The sequence below is a fragment of the Coregonus clupeaformis genome, chromosome 11 (assembly GCF_020615455.1).
Source record: "Coregonus clupeaformis isolate EN_2021a chromosome 11, ASM2061545v1, whole genome shotgun sequence".
Taxonomy (NCBI): Eukaryota; Metazoa; Chordata; class Actinopteri; order Salmoniformes; family Salmonidae; genus Coregonus; species Coregonus clupeaformis.
This window is the reverse complement of record NC_059202.1, coordinates 29356225-29370217: the sequence shown is the minus strand read 5'-3', so window position 1 is coordinate 29370217 and position 13993 is coordinate 29356225. Positions and strand designations below refer to the sequence as shown.

Genomic DNA, 13993 nt, shown 5'->3' with positions numbered 1-13993 from the left:
CCAGCACCTCTGTTCGTTAGTGTATGTTTTGGCCTCTGGCCCCCACCTCCAGACCACAGCAGACTGGTCAGCTTCCCTGTTCCATGTGACATCAGCAGGCTCCCATGAGCACTCTTTCCCGGGCCAGCAAACTCATTATGACCTCATCCCCCTCGCTCGCTCTTTACCGCCCTTCCTCCCCTGCCCTGCCCCCCAACCTTTTTTCAACATTTACACACACTTGGAGGGTGGCTGAGGCATAATGGCACTCCAATGCCATTTCACACTACAGCCTTGGCTTCAAAGGCTTTGGTTTCTCTGCCCTCGTGAGGTCCTCTCTTCTCCAGGCATCTCCTTACTGTAACTTCAGCTCACTCTCTAGGTTCCATTTTTTCATTTCATTTGGCTGTGTTTTTATATGTTTATGTAAAAAAAAAAAAAAAGTAAGTTCATCAATAGTCAAATGTAAGAAACATCAACATATGTTTTCTTCTAGAGTAACTACATACAATACAGTGCCTTCAGAAAGTATCAATTCCCCTTGACTTATTCCACATTTTGTTGTTACAGCCTGAATTCAAAATGGATTAAAAAATGCAAAATCTCACCCATCTGCACACAATACCCCATAATGGAAACATGTTTTTAGAAATGTCTGCTAATTTATTGAAATATCTAATTTACGTAAATATTCATACCCCTGAGTCGATACATGTTAGAATCAACTTTGGCAGCGATTACAGCTGTAAGTCTTTCAGGGTATGTCCCGTGTATCTCAGTTGGTAGAGCATGGCACTTGCCATGCCAGGGTTGTGGGTTCGTTTCCCACGGGGGGGGGCAGTATGAAAATGTATGCACTCACTAACTGTAAGTCGCTCTGGATAAGAGCGTCTGCTAAATGACTAAAATGTAAAATGTCTTTAAGAGCTTTGCACACCTGGATTGTACAAGTATACTTTTTGGGGGGATTTTGCCTTATGCTAAGCTGATATTGAATTGTTTTAAGATGGTCATACTATGGATCATTTAGCTATTTGATTTAGAATTTTAGGACACCTTTAGGTATACATTTTTTTGGGGGGGGATACAGTGGGGGAAAAAAGTATTTAGTCAGCCACCAATTGTGCAAGTTCTCCCACTTAAAAAGATGAGAGAGGCCTGTAATTTTCATCATAGGTACACGTCAACTATGACAGACAAAATGAGATTTTTTTTTCCAGAAAATCACATTGTAGGATTTTTAATGAATTTATTTGCAAATTATGGTGGAAAATAAGTATTTGGTCAATAACAAAAGTTTCTCAATACTTTGTTATATACCCTTTGTTGGCAATGACACAGGTTAAACGTTTTCTGTAAGTCTTCACAAGGTTTTCACACACTGTTGCTGGTATTTTGGCCCATTCCTCCATGCAGATCTCCTCTAGAGCAGTGATGTTTTGGGGCTGTCGCTGGGCAACACGGACTTTCAACTCCCTCCAAAGATTTTCTATGGGGTTGAGATCTGGAGACTGGCTAGGCCACTCCAGGACCTTGAAATGCTTCTTACGAAGCCACTCCTTCGTTGCCCGGGCGGTGTGTTTGGGATCATTGTCATGCTGAAAGACCCAGCCACGTTTCATCTTCAATGCCCTTGCTGATGGAAGGAGGTTTTCCCTCAAAATCTCACGATACATGGCCCCATTCATTCTTTCCTTTACACGGATCAGTCGTCCTGGTCCATTTGCAGAAAAACACCCCCAAAGCATGATGTTTCCACCCCCATGCTTCACAGTAGGTATGGTGTTCTTTGGATGCAACTCAGCATTCTTTGTCCTCCAAACACGACGAGTTGAGTTTTTACCAAAAAGTTATATTTTGGTTTCATCTGACCATATGACATTCTCCCAATCCTCTTCTGGATCATCCAAATGCACTCTAGCAAACTTCAGACGGGCCTGGACATGTACTGGCTTAAGCAGGGGGACACGTCTTGGACTGCAGGATTTGAGTCCCTGGCGGCGTAGTGTGTTACTGATGGTAGGCTTTGTTACTTTGGTCCCAGCTCTCTGCAGGTCATTCACTACGTCCCCCCGTGTGGTTCTGGGATTTTTGCTCACCGTTCTTGTGATCATTTTGACCCCACGGGGTGAGATCTTGCGTGGAGCCCCAGATCGATGGAGATTATCAGTGGTCTTGTATGTCTTCCATTTCCTAATAATTGCTCCCACAGTTGATTTCTTCAAACCAAGCTGCTTACCTATTGCAGATTCAGTCTTCCCAGCCTGGTGCAGGTCTACAATTTTGTTTCTGGTGTCCTTTGACAGCTCTTTGGTCTTGGCCATAGTGGAGTTTGGAGTGTGACTGTTTGAGGTTGTGGACAGGTGTCTTTTATACTGATAACAAGTTCAAACAGGTGCCATTAATACAGGTAACGAGTGGAGGACAGAGGAGCCTCTTAAAGAAGAAGTTACAGGTCTGTGAGAGCCAGAAATATTGCTTGTTTGTAGGTGACCAAATACTTATTTTCCACCATAATTTGCAAATAAATTCATAAAAAATCCTACAATGTGATTTTCTGGAAATCTTTTTCTCAATTTGTCTGTCATAGTTGACGTGTACCTATGATGAAAATTACAGGCCTCTCTCATCTTTTTAAGTGGGAGAACTTGCACAATTGGTGGCTGACTAAATACTTTTTTTCCCCACTGTATAATATTGATTTTGGCCTTTACTACTAAAGCCCATAGAAACACATTGAATAACACATCCATAAATGGCTAAAAGGACAAAGAATAAATAATAAGTGTCTGTCCTAAATCTAGGAGATATAAAAACAACTCAGGAAATATAGATATATAATATAGATTCGTTTTTTTACATATACACTACCGGTTTATTGAAATGCATTCCAGGTGACTACCTCATGAAGCTGGTTGAGAGAATGCCAAGAGTGTACAAAGCTGTCATCTAGGCAAAGGGTGGCTATTTGAAGAATCTCAAATATAAAATATATTTTGATTTGTTTAACACTTTTTTGGTTACTACATGATTCTATATGTGTGATGTCATAGTTTTGACTTCTTCACTATTCTACAATGTAGAAAATAGTAAAAATTAAGAAAAACCCTTGAATGAGTAGATGTTCTAAAACTTTTGACTGGTAGTATATTTATCCCCTTTTTTTGGGTAGTCACAAAACTACCTTCATGCTTCCATCAGTTTTTTAAAACTGGTACCGGTTACCTTCAGTCAAGTCCTGTGACAGTTGTAGGGGTCATAGAGCAAAACGGAGAACACCATCGTGTTAATGAGAATCTCCCCTTTCCACAATGGGGTCCCATTAGTTTGTAGCCCAAACAGTTCGGACGCTACCAAACAGAAGTTGGCACATCGACGGTACTGACTTCAGACGAGTCTTCTGACACTTGTGGGGGTTGTAGAGAAAAAAATGGTGTAGGTCAAACCGTTCGAACGCTACAGACGTTTTCGTGAGAATACCTATTTTCGGGTTGTCTCATGGTCTGACAAACACCGCTCTAGCTCTGCCACCTTTCACTGCAGATGCAGAAGTGTGACACTGGCGGATGCAGTGTATTGAGACACATCCAATAATAAAACGTAAACTGACAGATTTTGATGGGGATGTTTTTGCTATGTAATTTAGATTGACGCACCGCACCGGTGCATCAATCCACTCTAAGGGGTTAAACACTATTATTGCACACAGAGTGAGTTCATGCAACTTATTATGTGACATGTTAGGCAAAGTTTTACTACTGAACTTATTTAGGCTTACGATAACAAAGGGGTTGAATACTTATTGACTCAAGACATAAATTTAAAAAAGTAATAATAATTAGCATTTCAAAAAAAATTATTCCACTTTAACATTATGGGGTATTGTGTGTAGGCCAGTGACACAACATCTAAATTTAATCCATTTTAAATTCAGGCTGTAACACAACAAAATGTGAAGAGGTCAAGGGGTGTGAACTTTCTGAAGGCACTCTAACTCCCCTCTAACTACTCCCAGACCAGTCTCTGCCTCTCCGCCTCTGGTGTTGAGGTCTGTCATTATGCAATAGATTTTGAATGTTCGAGTGAACTCAGCACTTTGGACAGACACAGCCAGTCAATGACCAAAAAAGGACCTGTTACATTAAACTTTCATTACTCAAAGGCCCTTTAAAACGATCCTCCAAATCAATTTATTTTAGCTATGTTTTGAACTGTGTCTTTGTGTGTGTGCGTGACTGCATGTGAGTCCTGTAGTCAAGGTTATTTTAGTGGTTATTAAATGTGATTTAATGTTAGTTTTTAGATTTTATTTGAAATACATTTTAGTTTGTTTAGTTTTCAGACTTGATTTACTAGTTATTATTTTATAAAAACATTTATATTTTGTTTTATTATTTCGTTTCTGTTTTAGTGTTAGGGACAGAAAGTAGCCTATGCGTGGGAGGCTATGAGCCATTTATGTGTTGTAGGCCTACAGTTTTTTTGGGGGGGATGTCACTTCTTGCCACTGAGGGACCATAGACTTGGATAAACATAACATCTCTGTATCTCTGTCATGATGGCATCTGTGAGCGCCTGGGCATTGCCATTGACACCATCTTCATCTTGAAATAGTAAATGTTCTTCTTCACAAGTAAAATTCATTGGCTGATCCCTCCTGCCACAACTCCAACCGGGTCATCAGGTCATTCCAACTGGGTCATCAAGAGGGATCAGCCAACAAAGTTGACTAAATCAAAATGGCGAAAGTCCTCAATGGCGCTGCCCATGCTAACACAGGCTTTTGGCCACTGGAGGACTCCATACAACTCCATGGCCAGGACATAGGTTTGGTTTAAATTATAAATCTGTGACTGATGTAAAGGATAAGCGCCTAGACTGGTGCAAGAAATATGGTGGATGGAAACTCTCTTGCCCATGTTTACACAAATCCAATGCTTTTTTAACTTTAGTAGTAGAATAATAATCAAGTACCTTTACCTTTATCTGACAGAAAGAGATGGGGAAAAAACAACAAATGAAGTCATGGCACATTTGACATGTTATGTTTATGTAATATTAAGCGTATCACTGACTAACCCCTTCAAATAGAGTTAATAATAACAGCTGCAACAACAGCAAAAACATAAGCAATACAACACTTCTTCACAAATCTATTAGTTCACAGCCAGCCTGTGTGTGTGTTTCTCTGTTCAAACAAGCAAGATTTTCTGGTTTGTCTTCAAGAAGATTCTGATTTCCAGAAAGATGGTTGTTTGGTTTATCAAGCCTGATGACAGTTGTCCACAAACAGAGAATACTCTCTCCACGAACACTGCAGGGGTAGAAACAAGATCCAGTGCCACAGAGCACAGCTTTGATAAACAGCCATCCTTGCCTGCCAGACCTGGAGAGGTGACTCTGTCAACATGCCCCCCTTTACCTCTTCCAGGTATTTCAGCAGATCGCACTTAATGCCCTGCCAGGTTGACCCTCCAGCTGGACAGTGACCTCAGACACAATCTTCAATGCAAGGAAGCTATATTTCTGAAGCACTGTGGTTGAGATGCTTGCTGGATTCATCGTGCTGGCATCTTCCTGGGGTCCTGCTGCTCCACGGCTGTACTTTCTGTTTTGCTAAAGTACAAAATACTTTGCGTCCCTCAACAGTGGCTCCATCTCTGTTGAGCGAAGTGCCAGAGACACACTTGGGTCCATGAGGCAAGTTAATGCAGGGGTTGGATCGAAGTTCACTGCCAGGGGATTCAGTATGCATGCGCTCACGCAGTGACTTCAGGAGTACCTGTGCCAACTGTTTGCAACAGTAGTTGACTGCAAGTGTGCCTCAAGGTTGACAAGGCAAGTCACCACATCAGACAGCGACTGGCTGTCAGTTTGAAGTTAGTTGGGTTGAATTGCGAACGGCTCCAGCAACTTCACAAGATGTTCTAGCTTGGCCCAGTTACGCTCCGTGCTCGCCCTCAGATTTCTTCTCTGTTAGCTAGTGATAGCTAGTGATAGTGATGCACAAGCTAAGCCTATTTGAAACATCAGCATCTACTGGCAGCATTTACACACCAGATTCAGAAGCTCAAAAATCCCATTTAAAAAAAAGCTGAAAAACCCCTTTAGATTTTTGCCCAAAGTGTAGAAGAAAAAAACTCAACATAATTTATGATGGTTTTTATTTTATTGTAGTTAATTTTGCAGTCAAATAGAATAGTTTCAGTATAGTTTTCTTTTTTCAAGTTTACCAAATCGTTTTTCAAATTTTAGTTTTTATTTTATTTTCAGTCTTCGTTTACTATAATAACCTTGCCTGTAGGTGTGTGTTTGTGTAGACAGCGTTAGCTGGTTGACTGCTGCTCTGCTGCATGAGCTCAGGAAGGGTGAGTCATTTGTTCTGGAAGCTGATATTCCATGGCCTGGTCCTCATAAAGGGGCCTGCATGATTATGCTCTGAGCCACTGTGGCAGTCCGTTAGCTCACCACCCGCCCGCACGCCCAGTGCTGGCACTACTGGACAATGTAAAAACTAATGACACAGTCCCAATGGAAATCATCTGCAGCCTGCCTGCCTGCTGGCCTCCCTAAAGGGTGTGTGTGTGTTTCTGTTGTTCTGTAACCTTTATAGGGCTGGAAAGAACTCTCTCTCCCAGCAGCATGTCTCTCTCTCACTGCCTTGCCCTTTCTCCTCGCCACACTGAAGGCTACAGTAAGCTCAGACTAAAGGCAGCTCAGACCGGTCATCATCAGGCCTAACCTCACTGGCCTGGCATGTGTGAAGTAAAAGCCTGGGCCCTGGGAGGCATACGAGACAGGACATTAAGTCAAAACGGACTACTTTGACAATAGCTACAGATTTATTTAGCTTTCACCCCTTTAGCATAATTTATGTTTTTAGCTTTGTTTTTGGTGTAAAACGTAATGCTCCTTACCCAAATGTGTTAGCTGAAATGTGTAATTCCAAATCCTACCACAATGCCATTCAGTTTACTTTGACTCCAGTGGGTAACAGGCTCTTTCTGTATCCTCTCTGTCCCCAGGGAGAGGAGGCTGTGACTGGGCCAAGGGATAGCACCAGCGGTGTGTCGGTGTCCTTCTCCTCCATAGACGACGTGACCAGTGTGGGTCCCCTCAGCGCCAGCTCCCAGTGCAGTGTGGGTCCTCTCAGTGTCTCCTCCCAGGGCAGAGTGGGCTCTCCTTGGGCTGGGGCGGGGGCAGGGGTGTTGAGCACTAGGGCCAGTTGGAGTGCTGGAGACGCCTGGCAGATGACAGTTGGGGGGGTAGAGGAGGAGGAGAGGAAAGACAAGCTGACAGAGGGGCCTGTAGGCTCCGCCATCCTACGCTCCTCTATCCGCTCGCTCTCTCCGTTCCGCCGGCACAGCTGGGGCCCGGGGAAGAATCCTGCAGGAGAGACAGACATGAACCAACGCAGGTGAGTCCTCTTAACCCCACACACTGACCTCTAACCCAACACACTCACTACCCTATAGTACATACCCAGGAAGGATAGCTATGGATGGATGGTGAAAAGTAATCATCTGTGTGAACAATTAGCCTCCAACTCCTACAGTATACTGAGTTGTCCTCAGTATGATGATATCTATTGGGGAGTCACTTGAGACAGTAGTACCCTGGGAAGTGCAGTCTGCAGGGATGAGACTAGGACAGAGACAGGCTCCCCGAGGACTGGTCCTCATACGGCCTCAAGTTCAGACACTGTGTTTGTGTGTCAGTGGACCACTGTTTGTGTGTGTGTGTGTGTGCACGTGTGTGTGTAGATATTTGTCTCTGTGTGTATTTGATCCATGGTTGTCCCTCAGGGGGCCTATATACAGTACAGTTAGATATGCCTGGAGCCACCTCTGTGTCAGTGGACTTTGTGGGAAAGGCCTGTCCAGGTCAAAGGTTAAACACTGACCGCTGACCTCAGTAAACAGCTGTGTGAGAAGTACTGTACTATTACTCCTCTGACCATTATCAATAATTATTCTCAATATTTCAGTCTGTAAGACATATTACCCAGGGGCTTGAATAGCCTTTGTATCAATTATTTTTATTGGCACCTTTTCCTTCTTATTCATTATCACCCATTTGATCATGTTCTGTACTGTCAGTGCTCTCATCTCTCTCTGTCCATCCCTTATTTTCTGTCCTCTGCTCATCTCTCCATCTCTTCTCAGTTCATTGCAAGGTCAAGGGGAAGGGAAGCCTCGAAAGCCAACATTTCATAGGAGAAGGTACCACACAGTTATTTCTCAACGTTTCCATTCTGACTCTCCATGGTGTGTCACTGCCAAGCTGTGTTTTCATTACGGGAAGAAAATGTAAAACGTATTGCTACCTATATTGAGCACTCCCTAATCAAATCAAATTTTATTTTAAGTGTCTTATGCTATGGAAAAATCATTTCTAAAACAGTATGAAGAATGAAGACAGTGGAAACTAACTTTAAATGGTTTATTTCTCTCCAATGTAATAATAATCAAGCCACTCCGATGGAAAAATACTTTCACCATTAACCCACCACTTTTACCTTTGACCATCACATCTCACCCTGAAATAACGTCACACTTTCCCTGCTGCTCCTGTACCTGTCTGTCTCTCTCCTCTCCCCCTCTCCCCCCCTCCTCTCCTCTCCTCTCCACTCCCCTTCTCTCCTGTCCCTTTCCAACCTTCTCCCTCCCTGGCTTCTCCCTGCTAGTATGAGCTGGTGTCCCTCCAACGTCCCCCCTCCCCACCCGGAACAGATTGATAGCAGAAGGTATGCCATCACCGTGTGTCAACTAATAGCCTAAAAAGACAAACACGGTTAAACAATATGAAATAAATAAAAAGAGAGGAAGAAGCCTCTGCATGTTCTATGCTCTGTGCATGTCTGTCTCTGGCTTGGTCTGTCTCTGGCTTGGTCTGTCTCTGGCTTGGTCTGTCTCTGGCTTGGTCTGTCTCTGGCTTGGTCTGTCTCTGGCTTAGTGTGTCTCTGGCTTGGTCTGTCTCTGGCTTGGTCTGTCTCTGGCTTGGTCTGTCTCTGGCTTGGTCTGTCTCTGGCTTGGTCTGTCTCTGGCTTGGTCTGTCTCTGGCTTGGTCTGTCTCTGGCTTGGTCTGTCTCTGGCTTAGTCTGTCTCTGGCTTGGTCTGTCTCTGGCTTGGTCTGTCTCTGGCTTGGTGTGTCTCTGGCTTGGTGTGTCTCTGGCTTGGTGTGTCTCTGGCTTGGTGTGTCTCTGGCTTGGTGTGTCTCTGGCTTGGTGTGTCTCTGGCTTGGTGTGTCTCTGGTTTGGTCTGTCTTTCGCTTGGTCTGTCTCTGGCTTGGTGTGTCTCTGGCTTGGTCTGTCTTTGGCTTGGTCTGTCTCTGGCTTGGTGTGTCTCTGGTTTGGTGTGTCTCTGGCTTGGTCTGTCTCTGCCTTGGTGTGTCTCTAGCTTGGTGTGTCTCTGGCTTGGTGTGTCTCTGGCTTGGTGTGTCTCTGGCTTGGTGTGTCTCTGGCTTGGTGTGTCTCTGGCTTGGTGTGTCTCTGGCTTGGTGTGTATTTTGTCACTGCTGCTGTTGCTCTCTCTTTGTCTCATTCACCTTGTTGGTCAGTTGTGGTCGACCTCAGAGATGCACAGTCACTTATCTTTTGCCTCTCTCTCTCTCTCTCTCTCTCTCTCTCTCTCTCTCTCTCTCGCTCTCTCTGAGACAAGGAAGCTAGAATTTAGAGAGGAAGCATCAAGCATCTTTAGAACAATAGTATTATACTGCTACACTGCTAGTTAACTACTGCAAAGATTAGAATGACTAATATAATAATCATCATCAGTGAGCCAGACAGGTGAGTTATGGTTTTAGTTCAGTTCATCTCGCTTAGCCAGACTTACAGCTTCAGTGAGAGGACCGCTAGAATGAGGTTATAGGTCTGTTGTACTCTAATACTGAATGCTGATTTGTTATGCATTCATCATTTACATAAGTATGGTCTCAAATGAGTTTATTTGTTGTCTATTATTTAACATGAATTACAATTGTTCTGTTGTCTTAAATTTGCTACACTTTTTAATCAAGTAAACAATGTTGTTTAACTGATTGAAGCTTGGGGAATTTTATTTTTATGTTTATTTTATTTAAGTTATTTCCCCCTTACATTTGTGTTTAGGTTTACATGTACAGTTGAAGTCGGAAGTTTACTTACACCTTAACCAAATACATTTCAACTCAGTTTTTCACTATTCCTGACATTTAATCCTAGTACAAATTCCCTGTCTTTGGTAAGTTAGGATCACCACTTTATTTTAAGAATGTGAAATGTCAGAATAATAGTAGAGAGAATTATTTATTTAAGCTTTTATTATATATCACATTCCCAGTGGGTCAGAAGTTTACATACACTCAATTAGTATTTGGTAGCATTGCCTTTAAATTGTTTAACTTGGGTCAAACGTTTCGGGTAGCCTTCCACAAGCTTCCCACAATAAGTTGGGTGAATTTTGGCCCATTCCTCCTGACAGAGCAGGTGTAACGGAGTCAGGTTTGTAGGCCTCCTTGCTCGCACATGCTTTTTCAGTTCTGCCCACACATTTTCTGTAGGATTGAGGTCAGGGCTTTGTGATGGCCACTCCAATACCTTGACTTTGTTGTCCTTAAGCCATTTTGCCACAACTTTGGAAGTATGCTTGGGGTCAATGTCCATTTGGAAGACCCATTTGCGACCAAGCTTTAACTTCCTGACTGATGTCTTGAGATGTTGCTTCAATATATCCACATCATTTCCCTTCCTCATGATGCCATCTATTTTGTGTCAAGTTTTCAAGATATTAGACTTTCAAGAAGTGCAAAACGCATCATCATCATGATGTGGCAAGTGACACTTTGCTTCTTGAAAATTGTATATCTTCAAAATTTGACTGCTGACATATAAAACATTTTGGGACTGTATCAACAGTGGACTAATGTAAAAAATTACAAAAGATTGTTACAAAAGTGTGTATATGTGCATGTACGTACTTGTGCATTCCACTTGTGTAGTTTCAGTTTTGAAAAAACTGATTGTATCATCTGTCTGGAGCATGAAGATCTGCTGGGTGTGAATTCACTTCCTGCCTGTGGTTTAAAGATCTCACAGGGTGTTTGTATCTACTGTCCCTAAACAAATTACCACATCTATCACCAGAAACACCAGTAGAGTGTTCTTTCACTAACACAGTATTGTTGTGTCTGCAGTTACAGTTTGGAGGGTCTGGCTGGAGAGGAGGATACTGGGAAGGTCTCCTCTGGTGTGGGGACCGTTGCACGTCTGGACAGTGAGGAGAGGGGCTCGCTTCTGTCCCTAACAGAGGAGCAGGAGTCAGACCTGGGAGACTGCAGCAGCCTCTACAGCCAGGTAACCCTCACACACTATACTGTCCAGACATATCTTTACCATAGAGGTCCTGTGTTTTGCTTGCACAATGAATTGCACTTGCACTGAACCGCTGAATCTTTGTACCATCCCATGTAGACTGGTGCTCTCTATGCACAGTAGTTTAATTCATGTTTTATTTTCACTCAGACAGCTTACTGATCTCTCTCTCGCTCTCCTTTATTTCAGAAATCAGGAAGAGTTCTGCCTATGAGACACAGCTGTCCCTCCATTCCTTACCAAGCGCTCACCAAGTCGGTGTCCATGCTGGCCATCAGTCACAGAGACCTGGACGGTGAGGGTCACTTTAACAATCTCTCTCTGGGTTACCCTCTAAATCCTTCTCTCTCTCTCTCTCTCTCTCTCTCTCTCTCTCTCTCTCTCTCTCTCTCTCTCTCTCTCTCTCTCTCTCTCTCTCTCTCTCTCTCTCTCTCTCTCTCTCTCTCTCTCTCTCTCTCTCTCTCTCTCTCTCTCTCTCTCTCTCTCTCTCTCTCTCTCTCTCTCTCTCTCGTGACATGGTGGTACACAAGGCCAGGGTCTCAGAGTAGGAGTGCCGATCTAGGATCAGTTTAGCCTTTTAGATCATTATGAATAAGATTATATGGACAGATCCTAGATCAGCACTCCTTCTCTGAAATGCCCAGGCCTCTATCCAACAATCAAGTCTCCTATCACCTGCTGTTTCCAACCTCGTCCTACAGGTCCATTTTCTCTCTGTCTCTCTGCTGTGTTTCCCAGACAGGAACATAATCCAATCAGGTGGTTTGTTCACTCTCTTAATCCCAATCGTCTCTGGGGCTAACAGGGGCTACTGTTACAGCTTCTCCTGTGTAGGGTTCACTTGATCACTTGGAAGGGAATGAGGGTCAGCCCAGGTTCTTGTGCTAATTTAACATGTGATTTGATGTCTTTTGTACCCTTGAACTGGATAGCGAGTGGACGGACTCGACCAAAGAGGCGCATCTCCTTCTCCTTCAGCATCTCTCCGACCTTCCCAAAATCTAGAACATTATTTTCTATTGGCTCTTCCTCCAGTGATGAGGAGGATGTAGTGAGTAAGTTCTACAGTTCCCAGAATGCCCTGAGTGGCCCCTTAGCCCCGGCTGCTTCCTGTGTAGTGTGCCTCTACGTCAACCTGTGTCACTAAACGGACGTTACCTCTCTCTAAATCAACTCTTTTAAATCAATTAATCTCTGTTTGGTCCCCTACCCTTAACAGGGTTAACATTGTCAGGCAAATAATTTGGTTTGCTAAAATATCAATCAGTACAAGTCATTGTTTCTAAACAAATAACTTACACAGGGTCAAATCACCTCTAGTCACTAATGCAAATCTCAACAGGTGATGAAATATGCACTGTTTGTTGTTCTGTATGTGTGAAGTTTCAAGCAAAGCCCTCTGCAGTCCAGTCAGCCTATGAAATATCTGCTGGAGATGCATGAAAACCCAGAATCTAACTGAGATCAAATAATCTGCTTTCTGTTAGCATAGTAGCCCCTTTTTTACAGTAGCCCTTTTTCTATTGTATTTGACATGGCTGACATGCCTATTATGTCCCTCCTGTGAGTTTTCACACATTTCTCCCATCTTTTTTCTCCATTAGTTATATTTATTCCCCCTAGCCTCCATTCTTTGAAATCCACATAAACACATTTCAAAGTGTTCCTTTTAGGCTTCACAGCTGCTAAAAAGGACAGGAACATTTCACTGCTGCCTTCGCGCTCCTTTGAGCCTTGTAAGAATGGCTTGTATATTATTTTGGAGAGAACGAAAGGAAGAAAATCCCGTTCCGGGCCGTTACTGGAGGATGACGTCTCAAAGGGCTTTCGCTGCTCTGGCATGTCATATCTACAGTTTAAGAGCTGTAAGAGGTTTTGCCTGGCAGTTTTTGAAAATGTCTCTGTGTTTGTCATGGGATATGTGTCTTATTGAGCTTTGTTGTAGGTCTGAGGCTGAGTTTCAGTGCTGTCTGGCCCCCAGTAAATCTCTTTATTAATGGCTGCCCTTGACTACTACTGTATGTGTATGCTGCCTTATCATCACATTCCTTTTTGTATGTATTTGTTGGTCTTGTTGTTAATTGGCCATGTCCTTAACCAAATTACCCAGTGTGAAATTCCACCTTTAACCTGTCCCACCAGGTACCCACTGGTTCTGTTGGATGTTGGTACTACCACGTGTTATGTGATATCACCTCTGCTTGGAAATGTATTGTAATGGTTATGTAACATGTAATGTTTACTTGTACTGAACCACAATACTGATAAAAGTACATAAACTCAGCCAAAAAATAAACGTCCTCTCACTGTCAACTGCGTTTATTTTCAGCAAACTTAACATGTGTAAATATTTGTATGAACATAACAAGATTCAACAACTGAGATATAAACTGGACAAGTTTCACAGACATGTGACTAACAGAAATTGAATAATGTGTCCCTGAACAAAGGGGGTGCAAAATCAAAAGTAACAGTCAGTATCTGGTGTGGCCACCTGCTGCATTAAGTACTGCAGTGCATCTCCTCCTCGTGGACTGCACCAGATTTGCCAGTTCTTGCTGTGAGATGTTACCCCACTCTTCCACCAAGGCACCTGCAAGTTCCCTGACATTTCTGGGGGGAATGGCCCTAGCCCTCACCCTCCGATCCAACAGATCCCAGACA

At 43.2% G+C, this 13993-nt stretch overlaps 1 protein-coding gene across 5 annotated transcripts in view; it reads left to right on the top strand.

Annotated features, from left to right (window-relative positions):
* LOC121576747 (A-kinase anchor protein 13) overlaps positions 1 to 13993 on the top strand; it is a 167643-nt gene that overhangs the window by 134084 nt on the left and 19566 nt on the right. For all 5 annotated transcript variants that reach the window (XM_041890158.2, XM_041890154.2, XM_041890157.2 and 2 more), the window contains exons 11-15: positions 7005 to 7396; positions 8145 to 8201; positions 8666 to 8725; positions 11152 to 11311; positions 11519 to 11624. In XM_041890158.2, coding sequence (XP_041746092.1) covers positions 7005 to 7396; positions 8145 to 8201; positions 8666 to 8725; positions 11152 to 11311; positions 11519 to 11624 — 775 coding nt within the window. The remainder of the gene's footprint in view (positions 1 to 7004; positions 7397 to 8144; positions 8202 to 8665; positions 8726 to 11151; positions 11312 to 11518; positions 11625 to 13993) is intronic.